General features: G+C 36.4%; 1 protein-coding gene across 1 annotated transcript in view; it reads right to left on the reverse strand.

The window, feature by feature from the left end:
• Nucleotides 1–2,576: 2,576 nt before the first annotated feature.
• JAZF1 (JAZF zinc finger 1) overlaps nt 2,577–23,680 on the reverse strand; it is a 119,144-nt gene continuing 98,040 nt past the window's right edge. Inside the window, exons 3-5 of the mRNA XM_063303820.1 lie at nt 19,825–20,021; nt 4,887–5,056; nt 2,577–2,753 (exon numbers count right to left, since the gene is read on the reverse strand). Of these exons, the coding sequence (XP_063159890.1) occupies nt 2,577–2,753; nt 4,887–5,056; nt 19,825–20,021 (544 nt within the window). The remainder of the gene's footprint in view (nt 2,754–4,886; nt 5,057–19,824; nt 20,022–23,680) is intronic.

The raw sequence follows: 23,680 nt of genomic DNA on the forward strand, positions 1-23,680 counted from the left end.
CCTAGTTATGAGGATGCAGTGCAAATAATAATAGTGAGAATATTCATATTTGTTTCCTGCTTTTGCTCTAATTGGTACATCTAAAGCACGTAGACACTAGGGGTTTAGTGCAAGCAAATCTATTGCCTTTGAAAGGTTTATAAAATACACTTTACTAGATAGTAATCATGAACACTGAATATATAATCTCTTACAAATACTCCTTTCAGACTGTGTTTTTCCAAGTTTTCAAAAAAATTATTTTCAGTCAAAAATTATTTCTTCTATTGGTTAAAACTGTATTGGACATCTAATAGAATCCTGTTAAGTTTATAAATTATAAACTCCATATTTGCGTAGTATATTTATTATAGTAATGTTCACACGTGCTATATTCTACTTACTTCTACTTATTTCCTGCTTTCACCACTTGCTGAGTATTGTTAAGTAAACTGAGAACAATTTATTGTGTGTTTTAGTAAAGCATAGCATCATTGCAGTGCAAATCAATCAAAGATAATGAAATAACATCCAGTTTTCTTTTGGGTCAGAGGCAATTTATTAAATGTGACTTGATTAACATTTGTAAGCAGCTTTTATGGAAAGAAATTTCAATGCATTTCATGGTGATCAGTTCTAAAACAAACTTTGTGTGACTTCCAAACTTAATGAACTTTGTCCCCAACAAAATATAAGAAAATATAATTTAAAGCACATTTTCACAGACACAGTACAATACATTCACTATACACAGTATAACAAAATAGTCCCATTTTTGTCTGTTTAATACTGCCACAATGACTATGTAAATAGTAATGGATTGTAATAGTGGAAAGAATTGACATGCAACATTATTTAACAGTTAGGTTACTCAGTACTTTTAGAGCACAGCTAAATGAAGTCAAAATGTTAGAAGATGGATATAAAGCTTTTAAGTATAAGCAATAGCTTGTTATATTAGGATATCTGTTATATCAAACTGTTACTGATGCTAATACATTTTTTCTGAAGGTGGGTTCTGGGTAATTTGTCTAAAAGAAGCTTCTTATATCTTCTTAAACCCTCATTATGAGAGATCTTAGATAGTTGGAAAAAATCTTTCTTACCTAGTGAAGAATCTTTGCCCACTCAGTGTTTATACATGTTCTAATCTAAAAGAAAAGAGACTTGTATTTCCCATGTCATTTATATATAAATACAAAATACACAGAAAAGGATTATTTGTAAAACTTAACATATTCTCATGTGGGAGACAAAACTCCCAAGTTTGTATTAATTTAGCTTTTGCATACTAAAACTGTTAACCTTCACTATTACTTTAAACAAGAGAATGCTGAAGGCAGGAGAGCATCAAATAAATGAAGCATTCAGGTGTGGTCTAGACCTAAGGAACTCTGTGATAAAAGTCTACCTTGGAATACCTGCTTCAAAAAGTGCTTCATTTCAGTAAGGCTCATGATGTCTCACAGTTCATAAAGAAATGTAATGCTAACCTGTAGAATACAACCACACAGTTTTTGAGAATATGAATATATATATATATATATATATATATATATATATATATATATATACATTCATTCTCTACATACACAAAAATATGAAGGTACAATGTAAATGGAACTAGAAATTCCCTTAACACAAATATTGTACCTCTTAAAAACATGCCTCTTTTTTTATTTGCAACAATAATAGTTGCAAGAATTGGCAACATAAAACATTTAAACTTGTTGGCAATGAAGAACTACAAAGTGCTTTAAGGACTCCATCTAAGATGAAGATTTTTTTCTCATAAAATTTGCACTTCATTTCCAAGTATCTGCTAGTAGTAGATAGTGGAGGCCAATAGCAGGACCAGGAAAACATAGTCCTCAGAAATTTGGGTGGATTTTTAACATTAAACAACATACGTCCTGTACAGATAGAAGTAGGAATTCTAATGGTAGAGTGATCTAATTCAAATGCAAATATTTTCAGCATTTCAGAAGACTTAAAAGAATTTGCAAGATAATATAAAATACAGCAAGCACACCTTTTATGTATGTTATTTGAGTATGAAAATATTCTTCGAATATGTTAAACATTCTCTTATTTATAATTCCAATACCTATAACCTTGCTATCCTACAGATATCTCTGTTACATAAGGCATATTAACCAGGTGGATAATAGGGAATTGTTTTGGTTTTGCAAGCACATAGGAACTGATGTGTCGAATTTCTTCAAACACATTACAATCTTGAAGTTATCCTAGTGCCAAGATTTCCTCCCCCATCCTTATTTAATACTGTAGAACAGCTAAATATACAACATTCCCTAATTCTCCTTTGGGGGTGGGGGAACGGAAAATACTTTAAAAACATCTGTAGCTTTTAGCACCTTTATATTAAAGTAATGTATATGGGCATGATGATTACATGTGCAAATGTACAAAATCATTAACTCTACAAAGGTACGTCATTCCAAAATTACAGAAAAAATGTAAAGCATGCATTTAATTTCTTTAAAGGGTTGCTCAATGCTTCCCAAGAGAAGGTGGCTGTCTTCAAAATCAGCAACTGCTGGTGAGGATTCCTTGGCACGTTTGTGACCAGCATCTTATTGCTGCATCTTCCTGATAATCTCAGCAGACACTGGTGGGTGGAAATTGATTGTATGGTGCCGCAGACCCTGAGCTGTCTTGTAACTCTTTCCACAGCGGCATTTGAAGGGTTTCCGCACCCGGATCTGTGTCCTGTGGCCATTCTTGGCATGATACTTTATACCATTCACATTCTGTGAGAGAGGATTGAACACACAGGTTTTAGTAGTGATGCTAGAGATACTGCCAGACTGTCTTAATTTTCACAGTGAAGTGTAACTTGGATTACATCAAGAAGCCATTTAAAGAATATATTTCACCAGGCATTTAACTACAAATCTAATCACAGGACAGCTTGAAACAGGATGATTTAGTCCACAAGCTCATCTGGGGCTTTAAATGTTCACATTTCTTGCCATCTTGATAGGATAAAAAGATTACCATGGAACTATCTCCTTTTGGTAGGGCCAGAGTGGTAGCTGCCCCATAGATACCACCAGAACATACAATATTCCAAACATATAATGATACAGAAGCTGCACCAATCTCTGTAGGACCCAAATCCTTTCTCTTGTCCTAACAATCATTTGGCACTATATGTATAATTCGATATCACTTTTCAAGAGGTCCAACCATTTGAAAGCCATCTTGCAATAAAAGTAATGTTTCTAAAATAACATCAGCAGGTAAGGAGAAGAAACTCAATTCAATTTTAGTTTTAGATTCCCATACTTTTACCCCTGACCTATCTCTTCCTTTAGGTTAACTTCCTTTTCTGCTCAAATTGTTTCTCTCCATATCCTGCTACATATATAGATTTTCAAAATGCGAACATCCTTATTGTAGAAACAGTAAAATCGGCTGGAAAGCACAAATGTTGCATGAATTAGAAATGAAAAGGGTATATTTCAAGAGGAAAAAAAAATCTTCACATGAGTTGCCAAACGGATTATTTCTAAGACACAAAATGATTCACAGCTGTCTTGGCTTTTAAAGGATTCCAAAATCTGTAACAGAGCAATACTTATGTTAGACCAAGTCAAAGGGCACAAGACCTTGTACCTTGCATATTTTTGCAAATTTTGAATTGTTTTAGTAAGAATAGTTTTTAAAGTTTTGAAGTGATAACAGAAATTTCTTTGTTCAAATAATCCTTCAAGCATCTTAATGCTTAGCAAAGTTGGGTCAGGTAAGAAAATATCTCAAGATAATATAGTAGAAAAGAGTTGGAAAAGGAAGCTAGATTGCTTATTCCTACTCATTTACATGCTACTGGTTACTCAAACAAAGCTATTCCATTCCTCCACAGGCAACATAGTTGTAATTAAAGTAGTAGTCTAGGACTAGGAAAACACACGTTCAAAACCTCATTGAGCCATGATGCTTATTGGCTGATCTTTCCCAGTGGCTATAATTTTTCACTTAGGCACACTAAATTTTACATGTTGAGGGAGATGAATTAAGCAAAGTTTCCAATTAGTGAACTACTGTAATTATGTTCAAACAAAGGAACTTGGCTGCAGACTTCCAATCTCAAGATACGGAAGATGGGGAAGAAGGACTCTCTCCATACGCAGAATTTTTAAACACTTATTGAGAACTTATATTTCAGTCCAGCCAATTTTTAGACAAGGAAAGTAAAACAACCATGCGTGACTACTTTCTTGATTGCCCCAGTCTTGTAGCATTTTGAATAGCCCTTAAAAAGCAGTGCATATTCATGCAGTGTCCTAGAGCCATTGTAACCTAATGTCATGAATACTTTATTTACTTCTTGGACTCATCACTGAAAACCATTGCACAAGGATGAAATAGGAAAGATAACATTTTCCTTGGAAAAGGGCATTTTTAGAATACTTTTTTTTACATTCCAGCTAGAGTTTCTACCTGTAAAAATGATCTTTCTAGCAGTAAAATGCACTTTAATCTACTCATCTTGCCAGTACCATTTTGTGACTTTGTTAAGGGTTTGTGATGGTTAAGATAGAAACAAGTCTTAGTTCAAGAACCCCAATTCACTCCTCAACACAGAGTCTTTTCATTTATTCTGTTTTGTGTAACATTTGTTCTAACCTTTTAAAATGGTAAAATGTCTTGCAGAAATGCAGTATGGAAACAATAATTGAATGCTACACTCCTTGGGCATAATACTAGGAGTATTCTCACAGAGTAAAATTTCTTCTGATGCTTTTTGTGTGGACAAGGAGTCTGGAAGACAATCAGAGGATCCTTTTGCCACTTTTATAGATCAAGATAAAATCTATGAAATCACAGGCATCTGCTTTGGAAAGAGTAGAGTTTTACTGTATCATAAACAACACACTTACCTTATATCGCTTTTTACACCCAGGAACAGGACAAGCAAAAGGTTTCTCATCTCCTCCATTCATACACATGGAACTTAATATAGCTTCAGAACTGATGGCACTTTCTGTAGTCCAGGACTCATCACTATCTGAATCTTCATAGTCTACTTCTTCTTCATCATATTCACTACCTAAGAAAACAAAGCAGTGACATAAAGCAAGAATTAAATACAAGCAAACTAAAACATACTCTGACAGCTGAAATGCAAAGGATCTGCAAGCTCTAGTAATAAAAATCAAGGAGCACAGTGAAAAATGGGACTAAAATTAAATATGAAGAAGACCAAACTAATGACCACAGTTACAACAACTAGCCTTAGAATTGACAATGAAGATACTGAAGTAGTAAATGCCTTCTGCCTTTTAGGATCAACTATCAACAGTAAAGAAGCAAGCAGTCAAGAAATACACTGTATACTAGCCCTTGGTAGAGCAGCCATGAAGGCTTTGGAAAAGGTATTCAGATACCACGATGTCTCTATACCTACAAAGATCAGAATAGTGCAAGCAATGGCATTCTCTGAAGTGAAAGTTGGACTTTGCAGAAGCAGGATAGAAAAGGTATTGACACTTTTTAAGTTTGGTATTGTAGAAGACTGAGAACCATGGACAGCCAAGAAAACAAACAAATGGATCAACCCAGAGTTCTCAAGGCACAAATGACTAGGCTCAAATTATACTTGGGACATATTATGTGAAGACCTAGCTCTCTGGAAAGGCTCCTCTAATGCTGGGAAAGGTGGAATGAAAGAGAAGAGGGCAACCAAGCAAGGTGATGTACTCTGTTCCAGGGGCCATGAGTGCACCATTGGAAGACCTGAAGGACCAAGTTAGGGACAGATTGTCATGGATAAAATCTATGTGGTTGCTAAGAGTCAACACTGACATGATGGCACATAATCAAACAAACTAACTAAAACAGCACATTTCATCTTACTGGTATCTATCTTTTTCTGCTTTATTTCCCTACCTATATGACTAATAGATTAGTATTTTAATTATAAGAGGTTTCTCATTACACTGAGGATACATAATGCTTCATTGGTTAAATAACTGCTGCAATATATTGCACAAACCACTTTCTAGCTTCACCCTAAATATTGATGGCCAGAACTGTTTTATTAGAGAAAGAGAGGGAGTAAGACTGAATACTTTTCCTCCTTTCCTCTGCATCAAAACCAAAGCAGATTTTTAAGGTTTTTCCTTTTCCCAGTAAAACACTTGAAAGGTGTAATTCTCTAGATCATAAACAGTCTAAAATAGTATGTTGACAAGCCTTAATGCATTTAATGCCCTGTGGAATTAATAGAAATTATAGCACAACACTAATTAGAATTACATTGTAGCAATATGTCCGGGTGTGAGAATAAATTGCATTATACACAGCCCCAATTCAGAACTGTGTTGCCAAAGTGCAGCAGTCATCTGCAGAATATGTGGCAAGCTTTTTAATTTTATTTTTTAACATTATCATAAATATTAATATGTGTGAGGCGCCCATTGAAAAGGAGACTAAGAGCACTGAGAAAGCAAACTCAGTAGCCACAACGGGTATGTAGCAGTTCTTAAAGGCATTTCTCTGACAAGAAAAAAAAACCACATTAACAAATTTGTAAAGTTGGCAAGGACTAATGTCATTGCAGAATATTTCTGTCCCATAAACCATGTATTCACTGAGCCTTCAAACCTTTCAGTCATAGCCAACATTAATCTTATGCAAGTGTAGAGGGCATAAGGAATGGCCTTGAAGAAGGCAACAGAGATAAATAGGGCTTGAGCCTGGGCCAAGAAACTAATTTGAGAAAATTTCTCAGACAAGCCCTTCCCTAATTCACACAAAGATAAAGTGGGGGGAGGGGGAACACATTCAAGCTTGCAAGACTCTGTTACTATTTATTTATTTATCATATATTTTTCATATTTCATATATTTTTCATATCTTTATCACTGCCCATCTCCCCCACACGGGGGGACTCTGGGCAGTTCACTATAGCTGTTGCTATAAAAGTAGTCCTGACCTATATGGCATTGGTCTCTTAGTCTGGTCTACGCTGTATGGCTGACAGCCAGCTATTTGCGCAACAGACATACAAGGGAGAAAAAAAGTTCTAATGCAATGAAAGCAGAACAGTGGTTCTGTGAAACCATTAATTTGAAAATCAGTTCAGCCTTAAAGACCCATCTTCCATCTCTCTGGAAAAGGATTCTCTCCACTCCTTGTCAATATTAGCTATAAACAGTCTCAAAAGAGTACTGTCTCCATACATCTTTTCTTTTAACTGGGTTTTGTTGAAGCCACGGGGACCAGGTTCACATGTCACACTAAGTCATATTGGGTGTGTTTAAACGCTACAGTGAGCTAAATCAAGGACAGCTGACGCATGATCTCCAGAAACTAATCACGCGTGCAGAACTTGCTTATGTCTGCCATCTCTCTAATAACTATAGTTTGCAAATCAACAAAACAAGAATTCAGATTCTGAATTTCTGATTAGCACTAGCAGACCATGGAGTTGTTGCATATTTGGATTTTCCATTTGAACAAATAAGTTACATTGAGATTTCTTTTACCAACAATCCTGTGAAATAGGTTTGGCTAAGAATATGATTACTGTCGTCCAGAACTATGAAGTGAAGCCTGTGGTTAAGTGGAAATCTAAACTTGGGTTTCCCTGGTTGAAGTCTAATGGCTTCACCACTACTCTACAATTGGCTCTCAAAAACTCCTGCAGGCAGATGAATTAATAGGCAGACTGGTTCCTTTAAAATGTTTTAGACTATACACCCATAAATCCCAATCAGTATTTCCAATACACAGGAATTTTATGGTCTAAAACATGTCAGTCTGCAGAACACCTTCTGGCATTGCTTCTGCTGGTGAAAACTTTACCAGCTAACAAATCATATTGCAAGATGCATCCTAGGAATATCCTTAGGACCAAGGTGCAAAAGATAACGTATAGGAGGACATGCTACCACTAGCAAAATTTTGTTTCTCAGGACTAACTCTGTCTGTCTGGAATATTTCGTACTGCTCATCACTTGGAAGCTTGTCAGATGTGCCCCAAGATGTACATTAAGCTTTAAAAATATTCACGGCTATTAATATTTGAGAGGATTAGGCTGTTAAATGAATCATATCTCTTTAGGGTTTGTGTACATAAAGGCATCCAAGGAATGATAAGTTTCCTTCTTGTTTACACAAGCATGGAAAGTTGAGCTATGTGAGCTATAAACCATTATTCACAACTTCCTTTCATTTGAGCAATGAGTTTGTCTTTACTATTAGTTACATAATCCACCTGATCAAGTCAAATCTTTATTACGGTCATAGATCAGCATAAATAACCCATCTGAACAATGAGTGAAGCAAAATACTTAAAGTAACAAGCTTCTCCAACTCAAGGTTGATGTTTACAATAGTCAGGAAAAATATGTTTACCAAAACAGCCTTCCCTGACTTCACTAAGAATTCTAGTAGCCTAACATTTTATTTATTTATTTATTTATTTTATTGATTGATTGATTGATTGATTGATTTCTATAGCCACCCATCTCAGCAAGTGACTCTGAGTGGCTTACAACAATAAAAAGTATAAAACAATTAAAACAATTTCAATTAATACAATTAATATCCTGGTTACTGGTAAGCTTCTGAGTACAATTTAGGGTGCTGGTATTGACTTATAAAGTCCTTCCTGGTTTGACACCTGCATATCTACAGAACCACCTTCTCCCAATTATGTCAGCCCGATCTTTACATTTTGTAGTGAACAGATGCTAAGGGAGAAGAGGAGATGCTAGGCAGTGCTGCTTCTATATAGTGGCCTCATTGCTTTTGAATGGCCTCCCTTTGGAGACAAGACTCGTCTTCTCCCTACTGGTCTTCAAGAATTTAAAAAAGGAATTATTCCAGAGAATACTTTCATGATTTTCAAAATTAAATTTTCTTTTAATCATTCTGTTCTATTGTTGTAAACTGCCTAGAGTCTATTGATAATGGCCAGTTTTGATTCTGCTCCTACAATGCAACAATCAGCATGGTGTTACATTATGTAAAACATCCAGTAATTGTAAAAGGAACAAAAAGTTATAAAATCATATAAACTTCTAGTTTTGGGAAAAAAGGTTGCTGCAAAGGAGAGCAGTGTAATCTTGAAACATAGACTGAATTATGCAGTGATGCTCTAACACATTGCAACAATTTTAACATAAAATACACTCTTGACATTTTATGGGCACAGTGAGCTCCTAGTTTCAGGAAGCAACAGTAAAAAACTTTTTTCAATCATGTTTGCTCTAAATTAAAACAAAAAACTTCAGTAACAATAAAGTCTTCTGTTTATACACAGAATACAGGAAAACATCAACCCATTGCAGATGTTGTTTTAAAACATCAAATAGTGTTACTGCTACTACATTTCAACAAATGCAGTCTATCAGAACCACATGAAGCACAGATCTGCTGAAGTGAAACAGCAAAGATTACAATGCATCTAAAAATATGATACAGAACAAGTAAATACTGTATATAATTAGATCCCAAAAGGTACTTCCCCATCAGAAGTTTATCTGCAAATTAAATTAGATGTAATGACATCTCTGCCAGCTTGTTTCCCCTCTCCCCCCCCCCCCCCCCGCCAATCCTGGCTAGAGTATTGGCAATAAAATCAATGATGCCAGGAAAGGAAAAATAAAGTACTGTATAGCATTTCCCACTGTTGGTCACTGCAACGTTAGCTGAATTCTAGCAAAACATTTATGGAGAATTAAGAAAGAAGGAAAGCAGATCTACCAATAGCATGGGGTGGGGGTGATGGGAAAGGAAATGTATCTCTGTTGAAATATGGAAACAAAGAAAAGTATTCAGAGGGGATGTTCTCTTGCAACTCCATTCTCACATTAAAATGCAGTGCCAGGACACTGAAGGGCAGTCTCATGCTTGTCTACCCAGAAGTAAATCCCACTAAGTTCAGTGAGAGTAAATTACTCAAAAAGCAGTGAAGGGTTGCATTTCTATAGACTTCTCTTGTGCACAGAACAGGAAAGCAGCAGTTTAATCTTCCTGTCCTTTTTCTGGTCTGGGTTATCCTCCAAGGGACAATACCAGGGAATAGATTCATGCTTAAAACAAAGGATTACAATAAAAAAGGAATTCTGTAAATGAACTGTGGCTGATGAAGTTCCTAAGATATACTCAAAGCCTAATTTATTACTCACAGTTTAAGCATACTTTATTGCTATACAGCAGCCATTATAGTAAAGGCCATAAAATATCTTGTGTGTGTTCTAATTCCCAGAGATGTTTAGGGCATGGTTTGCATTTATTTTTGAAGGTGGGGGCTGAATATTTTTTATTTTTTTAAAAGAAAATTGTGTTTGAGAATCCATTAGACTAAGAGCACTAAGCATAAAATCATACCGTGGGCCAGATCCTCACCATAACATTAACCTAAGATCTGAAGGAATCCTAACCCCAACCCAAAGATTCATCCTTAATGCCAATAGGAATTTTTATCCCTAAACATTAGACTTAAGAGAAAAAATGTGCCAAGTGACAAACTTTACCCTAAGCTATCCCTCAAAGTATTTTAACTAGAGATGTCAAGGAAACTCCACCCTAACCCCAAAGTCAATAGGAATATTTAAACCTAGGCCTTACACATAGACAAAAACCATACTACAGGATAATTCAAGGGCATTTCCTCCAGCAGTTTTGGGATGATGTCTTGTGCCTTTTCTATAATAAGCCCTCTGGCACTGTAAATGCTTTATTCAGCATCCTGCAGATATTCTATGTTCAGGATGCTGAATTAAAGTACATTATTTTTTTTAGTTCTGCAGATCATCATTATCTAATTTCTTGTACTCAAAACAGCCACCTGATTAGTCCATATCTGGTCTATGAACATAAGAGAGAGATACATTTAGTGCAGTATGCTACTATTTCTATTGGGCTGGCATTCCATATTTCCTATGTAAAGACCAGAAAATGAAATATTATTTCTAGATATGTGGTTTCATCTTCAAGTGCTACTCTATATGTGCCTTTTCTTGTTTTCTTAGCATGAGAGAATCTTTTGGAACTGTTAGGAAAAAAAAGATACATTGTTAGATACATGATGTCAACAGACATTTCTTTCAATACATGAGTGGGAAAATCTGCAATTCTTGAAGCTTAGCAGATATGAATCTGATGAATGACATTCTGAACAAATTCCTTGCCGTCCTTGCTTAACAGTAAGTGGGACCGGAATTTCTGTTGCTAAGCAATGTGGTAGTAAAGCGTGACATCATGTGATCACACTGCTTAGCAACGGCAGTTCTGGCAGTCCCTGTTTACTATCATTAAGTGAATCACCATGGGTTGTTAAGCAAGGACCTCGTGTGACTGTGACTTCCAACTTCCTGCCAGTTTCCCCATTGACTTTGCTTGTGGGGAGCTGGCAGGGAAGGTTGCAAATTGTGATCACGTGACCATGGGACACTGCGATGGTCGGAAATCCAGGCCAGTTGCCAAGCACCTGAATTGCTATCATGTGACTGCAGGGATGCTGCGACAGCTAGAACTTTGAGGACCGGTCATAAGCACCACTCATTTAGCACCGTCACAAGTTTTAACAGTCACTGAGCAAATGATCATTAGGTGAGCACTACCTGCATTTCATTCTTATTTCTTATTATATATCTTATATTTATACATACTTGTCAATTGATATATACAGTATGTATATTTGCATTCACTTACTTTTTAGGTTTTATATCATTTTCTGGCCTTACCGCTGTTCCAAAGTTATTTGATTTAATCACAAACCTTTCAGTGTAGTGTAGTAGTTAAGGTACTGGACTAAGACTGGGGAAAGCCAGGTTCAAGGCCAACCCCTCTCTTCAGTCCAGCCTACTTCATAGGCAGCATCTTCTGCAGAGATAAGGCACGAAGCACAACAAAAGCAGCATCCTGATGCAAGCCCTGCCCATTCTTCCTTACATCATGATGTAGCACGCATGTATGAAAAGGGGCAGAGCTTGGGTCTGACACTGTTTTCCTTTTTCTGACAAAAGCGGCAAGTTCTTGGAGATGCCGCTGCTTACAGAGCTCATGTTAGGAGGATAAAACAAAAGGAGATCCCTACATGAGCTCCCTTAAGAGCCCGTAGAAATGGCAGTATCAGGGTGTTCCACAAGGAGGGCTAAAAAAGGTCAAGATGGCAGCCACAATCATGAGGTTGAAGCCCTGCCGTTTTAGGTGCATTGTGATGCATATTAAAAAGGGATGAGGGCAGGGCTTTGATCGCATGGGTGTGGCAGCCATCTTGTATTTATTTACCCCCCCCCCATGAGACACTGCTGGGCAGTACATAAATCAAACATAAATCAGATAAATAAATAGCCCATATTGCACACTTCCATGTTTTATTCCATATAGAACAGTGTTTTTCAACCTTGGGAACTTTAAGATGTGTGGACTTCAATTCCCAGAATTCTCTAGCCAGCATCTTAAAGTTTCCAAGGTTGAGAAACACTGATACAGAGTAATCCTTTTTGCCATGATATTTTCAACGCTTTAAAACCCTTTCATTGAATTGATGCATTAAAACCCTAACCCCTGTTTTAAAGCATTATCAATCTAAAATTGACAAAAAAATATTCCTACATGGTATTGCACTGGCAAATTAGATAAATCATACAGATCTAGAAACACTATATTGATGCTAGTGTCTGCAGATGGGAATACCAGACCACTTAGTGATTATATGCTCCTGTTACTATTGCACTAACTACATCCAGACCTTGTGGCCTGACTGGCATTGGATAAATCATTTAATGAAAATAGTCCAAAAGTGCTATTATACAAAAAGAAAAAGGAAAACAAGAAGAACAAAATGAGGAAGACATATAAGTAAGTAGAGCAATACTACATCTAGTAATGGCAGTTGGCAAAATCGCATTCACCATGGAAGATACTCTGACAACATGCAGGGATTTTCTCAAGGTGGTTTGTGTTAGCTCATGTACTCCATGAAGCTACAGAGATGTTTGAAACACACCCCAAAATGAAAACCAGCATTTGCTGCTGCTTTGTAGAATGGAAATTATAACAAGCAATGCCTTTATGAGTGCAGTCTAGACAAGAACATTACTCTTGAACGATCTTGCTCCTTATGGAGGTTGCTGTGAACATTCCTATACATCTAATTACTCCTCTTAAAGCCTGCAATGCTTCTCCCCATTGCCAGATGTTATTTCAGGGGCACAGCAAGAATACCGTGACCGAGAGAAATGGGGATTGCAATAAGGAACTATCAAAAGGGCAGGATTCAATTAAAAAACAGCCTTAGGTACAGCAGATAAGAAACAAAATCCATGTACTCGTAACTGTTCGATGCTGCTGGGCTCCCTCCAGTTCTCTTTCTACAAAGCAGGTTGTCATTCAGCCAATGGAGATCCCACCCATCGGGGGCAGGAAGCTTAAAATCACAGAGTTGCAGAATGTTCACACAGACTATGTGGCATAAAGTGTTTGGCAGTGTTTGGCAGATCAAAAGAAGACAGTAAGAGGCATATCATCACACACACAAACACACAAGATTTAAACAGATCATTAGGTAAGGAAAACAAAAACAGCCATTACCATATTTAGCTACCTTCATTTGCTGCTTTTGGGGGGTGCTACTTTGCAGTGTGTGTGTGTGCACCTTCGAGTCTGTTTTTGATTCCTGGTAACTGCCTGGATAAGCCCCTGCAGTTTTCTTGGTAAAGTTTTTCGGAAGTTGTTTGCCATTGCCTCCTTCTGAGGGCTGAGAGAGTGACTGGCCCAAGGTCACCCAGCTGGCTTTCATAGCTAAGGCGGGACTAGGACTCACTAGACCAAACTGGCTCTTACTTTTTAGTACATTTCCTGCATAAGTCTAAAGTACGTTGGGTTGAAGCTGAAACCAGAGAAGCAATCCTTCTCCTCTTAATCATGTTAAATATTTCTTAGGATGGCACCTCCATGGCATACAACTCATATTACATTATCAGCATATGCTTGTCTATCCCTGTTTCTGGTTGGTAAGACAAAAGCATCACTAAGTTTCTTCCTATGTGACCTTCATGATTTGGGTTTTGGATATGATTGTATAATATGCAATCATTCACTCAATTTTCCCCGTCAAATACAGTAACTTTTTTTCTTTTTAAAACTTAATTGTAATATTCATTCTGCTAAATGTGTCAGACATTTATCTAACTCTGGCTACAAATCATTCGGGTCCTTGGCAAACAACATGGCATTGTCTGCATACGAAGGTAGATATATATTCATGTCCCAACCAAAACAGTTCTAGTGTCACCACAAGCATAAAGCATAAAAATCAGGGAGGCATCATACTTTTTTGTCTTAGCAAAAATGTTTCATGGCTGCTTTTCTTTTCTTTTCATGTTTCATAGCTTTTTTTCCCCTTTAATTTGCTGCTTTAACTCTCACATTATTCTTTAAAAAAAAAAGATCTTCCAAGTACTGTGGTTTCATTCTGTAAACTGCTTTGGAAGTATTCATACAGACAACTGGGCCTGCCTATTGATCAGATATGTGTGAAATAGCCATGGAGAAAACCAATCAGTGTTCGTGTACTATTTTAAAATGCTCTCAGATGGGTAAATGCTTAAATCAGCTACTTTTGTGTGGAATTCAGGTCATTTAATATGTCCTAGGTCACAAATTGCACTGTAGAGGTCTGCACCATTTAAAAGGGAGCCATCTCAGAAATTTGACTCAGCATCTCCCTTTCAAGTCAAATGATTGATGAGTTGTTTTAGATATGCCTGGCCAAACATGATATTCCATTTCTGCTATCAGGGTGGGCTTGTTCCATTTACACCTTACCACACAAGTAGGCAAGGTGGCTTTGAAAAGAAAGATCTATATATATTGTGAAACATAGTAAGGATGCCCAAAAATCTTTTTTAAAAGACAAAAAGTAAAACCAGTAGTTGTTAAAATACATAGACTTCTTAAAGCACGGAAGTTATGCACACTTCGTGAAACAGAGTAAATGGGAAAAAGCGACTCAATGCTATTTTTAAAAACAGCAGAATGAAAGTTTTTAAAAATAAACATTGAAAAGCATGTTGGGAAAAATACAGAAATTCAGAATATAGAAGGTAACATTAAATTCTTGGTTAAGGATTTATGACTGAACCACAAACTCAATCCAAACTGATATAACTTCTTTAAAAGCTGTGCAACTTTGTTCGTTTTGCTGAAATACAGACCAAGCCAACTACACTTCTAGAACCAGATTTCCTAAAATAAATGTATTCTTTAAAAACATCCAGGAAAAAGGCAACAATGAACTACTTCTGCGCTGTTGCCAAGAGAACTATATGGATGTGTCCATGAAGTCATGTCACTTCATGGACACATCCATGATGAGACATTACTTGTACTTGACATACTTCATAAACAAAGAAACCAAAAGAGAATGAAATCATTAGATTCTGTTTAAAAATAGCTTACACATTAAGACTACTCAGAATTTCCAGAAACACCCATAGTATGAAATGTTATTACTGTAATACTGAATCTTACTATTGTAATGGAACCAAGGTGAATCTATCTCTTAAAAAAAGAGATGTTAGAATACCAAAAAATGATTAAAACCCTTTTTCCCCTTTTTCCAGCAAGTTTTTGTTTATCCCTAGATTCCAGCGTGAAGACTTTTTTTTATCTTGATACTGAAGACAGGTTTACTGTTTTGGGATTATGTAGAGCACAGAAGAAACAGTCTTTTTCACTTTTTCAAATTTTATTTTTTCAAAAATTTTAGAAGGAGATGGGCTACCTTGACTTGGCAGGGAGTTCCTGTACTATATTCTTAGCATGTCTTATCCCGATAGTTCTATTTTAATTTTCTTTCTTTTTCTGCTTTGTATTTTTGTTTTCGATTTTAAAAAGGGTTTTAATTTTTTACTTTCTTGTATTTTTTTAGTTTTTAAAAAAAGTTTGTTCAATTAAATGAACATTTTTTCCCTTGAGCTATGGAAATATTGAAATTTTTATATGCAATTCTTTCATTTGTTTTATTTATATGTTTTGTGGAATGTAGAAGGCTTTAGATGTCTTTTCAAGAAGAATCAGATGCTTATTAATCTTACTAAAATTTGAATACATTTTTACTTTATGTGTAGACCAGATAATTACAGCTGGATATTTTAATCAAATATTGAATCCTTCATTAGGCTGTAATATTTTCCAGCTAAATTCAAATCTAGTACATGAAAAATGTGAAAAGCTTATAAAATGGGAATTTAATTTGGTGGATATATAATTACTTTAAAATCCTTCAGAGCCAAATATTTAGACTTGTTCCTAACTTGATTATTTTTTAGTATCTGTCTTAATTGGTCAATATCATATTTATTTCTTGCATTATCTAGTCATGCTTCAGTAACAGTATCAATTATTTTAAGAAAAGTCCTATTTTTTCAAGATGGTATTTAAATACATTATTATTAAAAGATTTTAATACATTATTAAAGGGTTATTTCATCATAAAATAGAACAAACATGATTTTGAAGACCTTTTTTTAAATAAATACACTCTGCAAACTCGTATAATACTATAAATATATTAAGGAACTTTTGAGTACATATGCAAAATAACATACCCTAATGCTAAAAAAGCTTTTATGTCTGCTAGATTGAAAATTAATTCCTTTTATGCCCACAGAATAACTATTCAATTGTATAAAGCGAAATGACTAAATTGATTGTCTAGCTGCACCTCTGTACCTTCAAGAAATACTATATACTATATACAGTATATTATTAAATCTATGAAAAGATTTCCTTGATGGATATACTACTGACTTCTATAAAATATGTATCAATTTTTTTGCTCCAGTACTGTTGAGTTAGGTGGTGATGCTTTTTTGAATAATTTTTTTCCAACTTCTTTAATGAAGCTTATATACCTGTGATTTTGAAGGCTGTTAAAGATTATGTTGATTAAGCTGTTGCCTGGTTTACTTGTTAAATGTTGATTTATTTATTTATTAATCAAATTTATACACCGTCCATCTCACTATATAAGCAACTCTGGGTGGATTACAAATAAAAGGTGATAAAAACCATTATAAAAATATACAAAGTTAAAAGTGAGAAGCTAAACGGCAGAGAGAGCATCCTCAAGCCACCAACTACCACCAGGGCTGTCTACCACTATTGGATCCCCATGCTAGTTGGCAAAGCCAGGCCTTAACATTCTTCTAAAAAGGCCAGAAGAGTGGGGGCCAACCTCACCTCAAGGGGCAAAATATTCCATAGGGCAGGGGCAATGGCAGAAAAGGCTCTCCTCCTAGACCCTGCCAGTCAAAATTCTTTATCTGCTAGGGTCTGTAACTTGTCTTTCCTGCCTGATTGGGTGGGACGGGTCAATGTAATTGGGATGAGATGGTTCCTTGGGTAACTTGGTCCCATGCTATGAAGGGCTTTAAAGGTGATAATCAACACCTTGAATTGGACCCTGAAGCAAACTGGCATGCAATGCAGCTTACACAGCAGTGATGTTACACGCGCAGCCCTAGAGGTGCCCATAACTGCCCGTGCCACCTCATTCTGCACCAGCTGCAGCTTCCGGATAATTTTTAAGGGTAGCCCCATGTAAAGCACATTGCAGTAGTCCATACAGGAGATGACTAGGCATGAGTGACTGGGAGAAGGGCCTTGCCCAAGTTTTGGCAATAATCCTGGCATATGGACTACTAACAATATTACCTTTGTCTAGGCTGTGCGATCTTGTTTCATAAAAAGGGTGACAAACCTTAGATAGTATATTACTAATTGATATGTTAGATATATATTCAGAAAAACTGGAATTAGTAATAGCGTTCTCACTGGAACAGGGAAGGCCTTTGACATAATGCAATATAAATTTTTGGAACCAATTTTTGGCCAAATAATAGTATTCTAATCTTTCAACCGGAGCTATAAAAAATGGAATTATTTCTTCACTTACCAAGATTCTTGTGGAGTTCATCAAGGAAACTTTTTATCTCTTCATATATTTAATTTGTTATTGAGCCTTTGGCTTGTTTTATCAGGCAATCAAAGGACATTGGCATTAAAATCAGATGAAGCTGAGCACAAATTGTTATAATACACTGATAATATATTATGTCTTATTGATCAAAAAGGATAAATATAAAAGTTAATTATTTCAACATTGGTATATGTACTTAGAATTAATACTTAGTACTTAGTTAATACCTTTAAGGTACTACAAACAGATTATTACAAAAGTTTTCACGAGAAGGTTAACCTCCTAGATTTTCTTTATTCAAATTGTGACTTCTATATGATAACAGGAGATGATTTTCAGCTTCATCATTGGCCACATATGTTGATTTAATTTTTCCATGGAGTCCAAATAATAAAATCCAAAAATGGTTACAGGTACAATTAGAAAGTTATTAGGTTATTCCTTTGATACCATTAGGTTTTTTTTAGTTAAAATTGTACAATATTTCCAACCTTAAAGGCAAAAAGACATATTTCGAAGCTTTTTGGACAGAAATATGATTGTGACCTTTATTCACATGGTAAACCTTGAAGATAATCTCAGTTTGAAAACTGTAGCTAAATCTTTTTTAATTTATCAACTATCAGGGATATACTTTAGGTCAGTTAAATGTCAATCAAGTTCCTAACTAATTTGAATATTACAAAAGGAATTTGGATTGTCTAAGACTGAGGAATGGCATTTTTAACATATTTTGATTTCATAGTCTGGTCCAAACACTAAAACTCCTAAATCACTACCAATCTATAAAACTTGTATAGACAATTATAGAGTATTGTTAAGAAGTTGATTAGTTATTTACAAAAACTTTGGAACAAAGTACAGTAGAATATCCCATATAAACGTAACTGTGATAAGGGTCTTAAAAATAGTAAGCATGTTTCTTATGATCTTAACATTAATTCAACATAATATTTTTCATACTTATAGGACAACTCAGGGAATATTTTAAAAGGGCAGGCTTTCAATTCCATTATGTCGGAAGTGTAACATTATCAGGGGACACTTGCACATATGATATGGGTATACCCCACTGTTGTCCAGTTTGGTTTAACCTAGTTTTGGGTTGAGTATTATGGTTTTTAGATGTGAATGTGATTTTTGAAGATTTTTTAATTACATCAAAAATGTGGAATTTATCAGGTTTGGAACATTTAAGCTAATTTGCCTGTGCTGTGTCTAGTTCATTCTCCATCAGTGGAAATAAACTGAGACCAATTTTTCATGCTTAGTAAAGATCTTGCCCAAGTCTAGTAGAGCAACCCACTATTAAAACGTGCCTAATTATGTTTATCTACCCATTGCATGTTAACACCTGTGGGTAATGTTTAAGATACAGCTATCTGATGCAATTCTCACCCAGAAAGGGATGAGTCAGGCTTGCATTTTGGCAGCTTTGCAACTTACCCTCTGCCTTAATTCACTGATGACAATTAATTCACTAATCTCTCCAACACAGCTCATCATCCTTCTACGCTTGCAAAGAAGACCCTTTTCTGCTCCACTATCTGCAGAGGATGATGATGTCATTCTGTCACTGTTTCTGATAGGACGGAGATGTGCTTCTAAAATGTTTGCCTCCTTTTGCAAGACCAAACAGTTGTTAGTAAATGACTAAAAGAAAGCAATGCTGTGGTCTTGGGAGGTGAGAGAAGGGAATTCCAGATGACAAATTGACAGGACCAAAGTCAAACCCATGAACCAATTTAAGAACCTGGCCATTGCATTTAACTTAAGCATTGATGGTTCTGTTTAGCAGTTTAACTTTACTACGTTTTGTTTGCTGCTTTTTCTTTTAAGTTTATACCCCAAACAGCAAATCCATCTTCTCTTACCTGTGGGTGTGCTACTACGAAATGAGGAGGAAGGGGTGATGGGTGGTGTGACAGGTGGAGTAAGGCTTCCACTGCTGTGACGTGGAGGAGTAGATACATTCCCACGGGACACTGAGCTTGATAAGGTCAAGGAGAGTTTAGGTTGGATTTTTTTCTTGAGAGATTCCTGTTCCCGTCGTGCGGCATCAGTCATAAACCTATAAAAGCAATGATATCAATATTATGGAAAAAAGTACTGTGAATTGGTAACTGTGAACAAACATTCAGTGCAAGTACTTGGTAGTACTCCTTATGCTATGCATTTCTGACCTCCTCTTGTTCCTGGTAAACCAAATATTGTCAGATGATGCATAGAAGGGCATAATACTGTGCCACAATCTGTCTTCTAAAATTGTTTTTCCTTGCAAAAGGCACTTCCCTTTTAGTACCCCATCCTTGGATAATTTCTTTAGAGTGCCTTTTAGTGGTGATTTTGGACTGAGCATATTGTTGTATGCTGGTAAAGCATGAAGCTTTCATTCCCCTTTTTCAAAATTTTGAATCACTCTAGAGGTCTCCTTGGCTGCATATGATTTTCCTGATCAGAAAAAATATCCACGAGCATTATCTTTTGTTGGCTTCCCTTGACACTGAAGTGTGGGAAGCCAGGAAGCTGCAGACTGTTGAAGGAAGCTAGGGCACATACCGCTCGTACATAGGCACATCATACTGAATTTCACCACTGCAGTTTTTCCCACAACCAAAATATTTCTCCTACTGACTTCTGTAGGAGAAAGCGAATCCAGACATTCACAGTAGTAGGCATTTTAGTTGGCACTGTTGGTGTATTACTACGTTCTGTGACTTGCTCAGACTTCAAATTCATGCCTTCACTTATTAGTTCACAGGAAAATTTCACACTATATTTGGCAATATAGGACTTGGAAAAAGGCATTATTTAATAGATGAAACAACAACAGAAGTTTGTTGTAGCCCTTGGGCTCCCTTCCTTCACAGCCAAAGAGAGATATCAAAGCTTGGAAGGGCTCTTGGCCAGCATTTACAAATGAGAACATGACGGGGATTAGGAGATTTGGGTCTAAAGGATGCAATGGCTCCTTGGCTGCTGCCATGCCTTACCCAGTTCATTAGGCAGGATATGACCCTCCACAGCTATTTGCAGAGGGGGGTAGGGTAAAAAAAAGATGGGGTCAAGACATGACTGCAACTTCATGATTGAAGCCCTGCCCCTTTTTTACATGTGACATGTCACACAGAAAAAAAGGAGCAGGGACTCAATTGTGTGACGATGGTTGCCATTTTGACTTTTTTGACCCCCTAGACCCTCCAAAATTGGTATGCAATGGGCTTGAGCTTAATTTGCCCTACCCATGATTTTTACTTTTAACAATTTATCTCTGTCTATGCATCTATCTGTCTGTAAACATACATGTATATGATTTATAAACTAGATAACTCAGTTATTAAATTGTTCCCTAAGATAAGAGCTATCTGGTTGCCTGGAAAATTATAGGCTCTCTTACTAGTCAGGAACAAGTCATTCTGAGTTCTCTGCTTTACTACTGCAATTTAACCAAACTGGAATAACACTTTCAAGCATGTCCTTTTCCAGTGATAACTACCATTTGTTTAGTTTTTAGCAGTTAATTACCACACTTGTCATCAATTCCTGACAAGTTTCAATTTCATATGGATTGCTGCATAGACCCAAATAAATGTCTTATGTTCTGTACTGGAAAAACAGTTATTAGCTTGCCCTGACTAATTTTTCAAAAGGCTTAATAAAGGCATAAAAACCACTGAGTACCATTTAATGTCCCAATTATCATCCCAGAATTCACCTTTGTAGCAGTTAACAGCTAGCTTGTTAGGGCATTCATCAGCCTTGTTTTTGCTTTGGGTCATTAATTAGCAAACCAGTCATCACTTGCTGCTAACAATACATACTTGATGGGTTACTGCTTAATCATAGGAAATAGTTTTATGGATGCTTATATTTCATTTCACATCCCATTTGTAAAATGGTTCAGATACCTTATTACTCTATGCAGCAATAAAAGAAACATCTTCAGAATGTATAGTTCACATGACTGAGCTGGATGATGTATATCTCTTCAATAAAATACAGTTATATATTTGAAACATATTTTTAAACACATCATTAATTGCTCAATTTAGTCCAGACTACACAGCTCTTATAGGGACGTGGTGGCGCTGCGGGTTAAACCGCTGAGCTGCTGAGCTTGCCGATCGGAAGGTCAGCGGTTCGAATCCGCGTGACGGGGTGAGCTCCCGTTGCTAGTCCCAGCTCCTGCCAACCTAGCAGTTCGAAAACATGCAAATGTGAGTAGATTAATAGGTACCGCTTCGGCGGGCAGGTAACGGCATTCCGTGTAGTCATGCCGGCCACATGACCACGGAAGTGTCTATGGACAAACGCCAGCTCTTCGGCTTTGAAACGGAGATGAGCACCGCCCCCTAGAGTCGGACACGACTGGACTTAATGTCAAGGGAAACCTTTACCTTTTACACAGCTCTTTTTAAGTGATATGACATCCAGGATGCAATTAGTGCATAGCTCACTAGAAGGAAGATTGTAACTCTTACTCTTTTAATTTTTATTTTTAGCTGAAACTCCCAAATTTTAGAAGGGAAAGCTATTAGAAAGGTGGCATCTTTATAACATCTAGTCTAGTAGATGAACAGATTTCTTCAGAATCCAGGCAAAAACAAGACAAGTTAAGACAGCTCTCAAGATATGTAAGAAACTTGTGAATTAGTCCCAGTTCATACAGCAAGAAATGAAAGATGAGTCTATTGTTTGAATTTTGATGTGGCAATACATCGCATTATCTTCAGGAGAGAGGAAATAAACTTTCTTCAGAGTGATTCCTCACAAAGCATAAAGCAATCTATTAGGTCAAGCTACCCCAATGTGATCCTCCACGTATCTCACAATTTCCCTCATCACCACCCAATATGGCCAGGGATGATGGGAATTATAATCCAGCACATTTGGCGGGTGCTAAGTTGGGTTAGACAATAGTATATCATCTCAAAAACTAAAGACTACTGTGTTATAATCTTTGGTCCTTGAAATGATCACAACATATTAAACCATACCTTTAAGTTGATATTTACTTAGAGGTTTGTTGAAAATATATGGCATTATGGGGTAGAATCATTACATGATGAAGCTCCATGTTCTTGTTGTTCTTGTACCTCTTTTCATTCAAGGACTCAATGCAGCATACACCCAGTTTGGTCTAGTGGTTAAGGCACCAGGCTAGAAACCAGGAGGCTGTGAGCTCTAGTCCTGCCTCAGGCATGAAAGCCAGCTGGGTGACCTTGGGCCAGTCACTCTCTCTCAGCCCAACCCACCTCACAGGGTTGTTGCTGTGGGGAAAAGAGGAGGAGGAAGGAGTATTTGGTATGTTTGCCGCCTTGAGTTATTTATAAAAATAATAAAGGCAGGATGAAAATAAAATAAATAAAATAAATAATACACAATACTCCTCCTTATTTTCCCCCAGAACAACAGATTGTGAGATAGGTTGGACTGAGGAAGAGGGATTGCCTACAGTCACCCAGTGACCTTCCACTGGTAAGAGTGGACTAGAATTTGGGTCTCTCCAATCCTATAGCAACAGTTCAAGCACTATACTTACGTGTAGAAATGTACATAATATATACAATGCAATTATACCTATTTAACAATAGCATAAGAATAATGGATAGAAAAGGAAATATAATAGACTTTCACTCTCCTAAAGCATAGCAGTGATGATATACCATACTTCAGATGTTTAATTTTTGGTACAGTTTCAAAGAGAAACAGATGCCATGCTGTTAAGTT

Source organism: Candoia aspera, chromosome 4 (genome assembly GCF_035149785.1).
Source record: "Candoia aspera isolate rCanAsp1 chromosome 4, rCanAsp1.hap2, whole genome shotgun sequence".
Taxonomy (NCBI): domain Eukaryota; kingdom Metazoa; phylum Chordata; class Lepidosauria; order Squamata; family Boidae; genus Candoia; species Candoia aspera.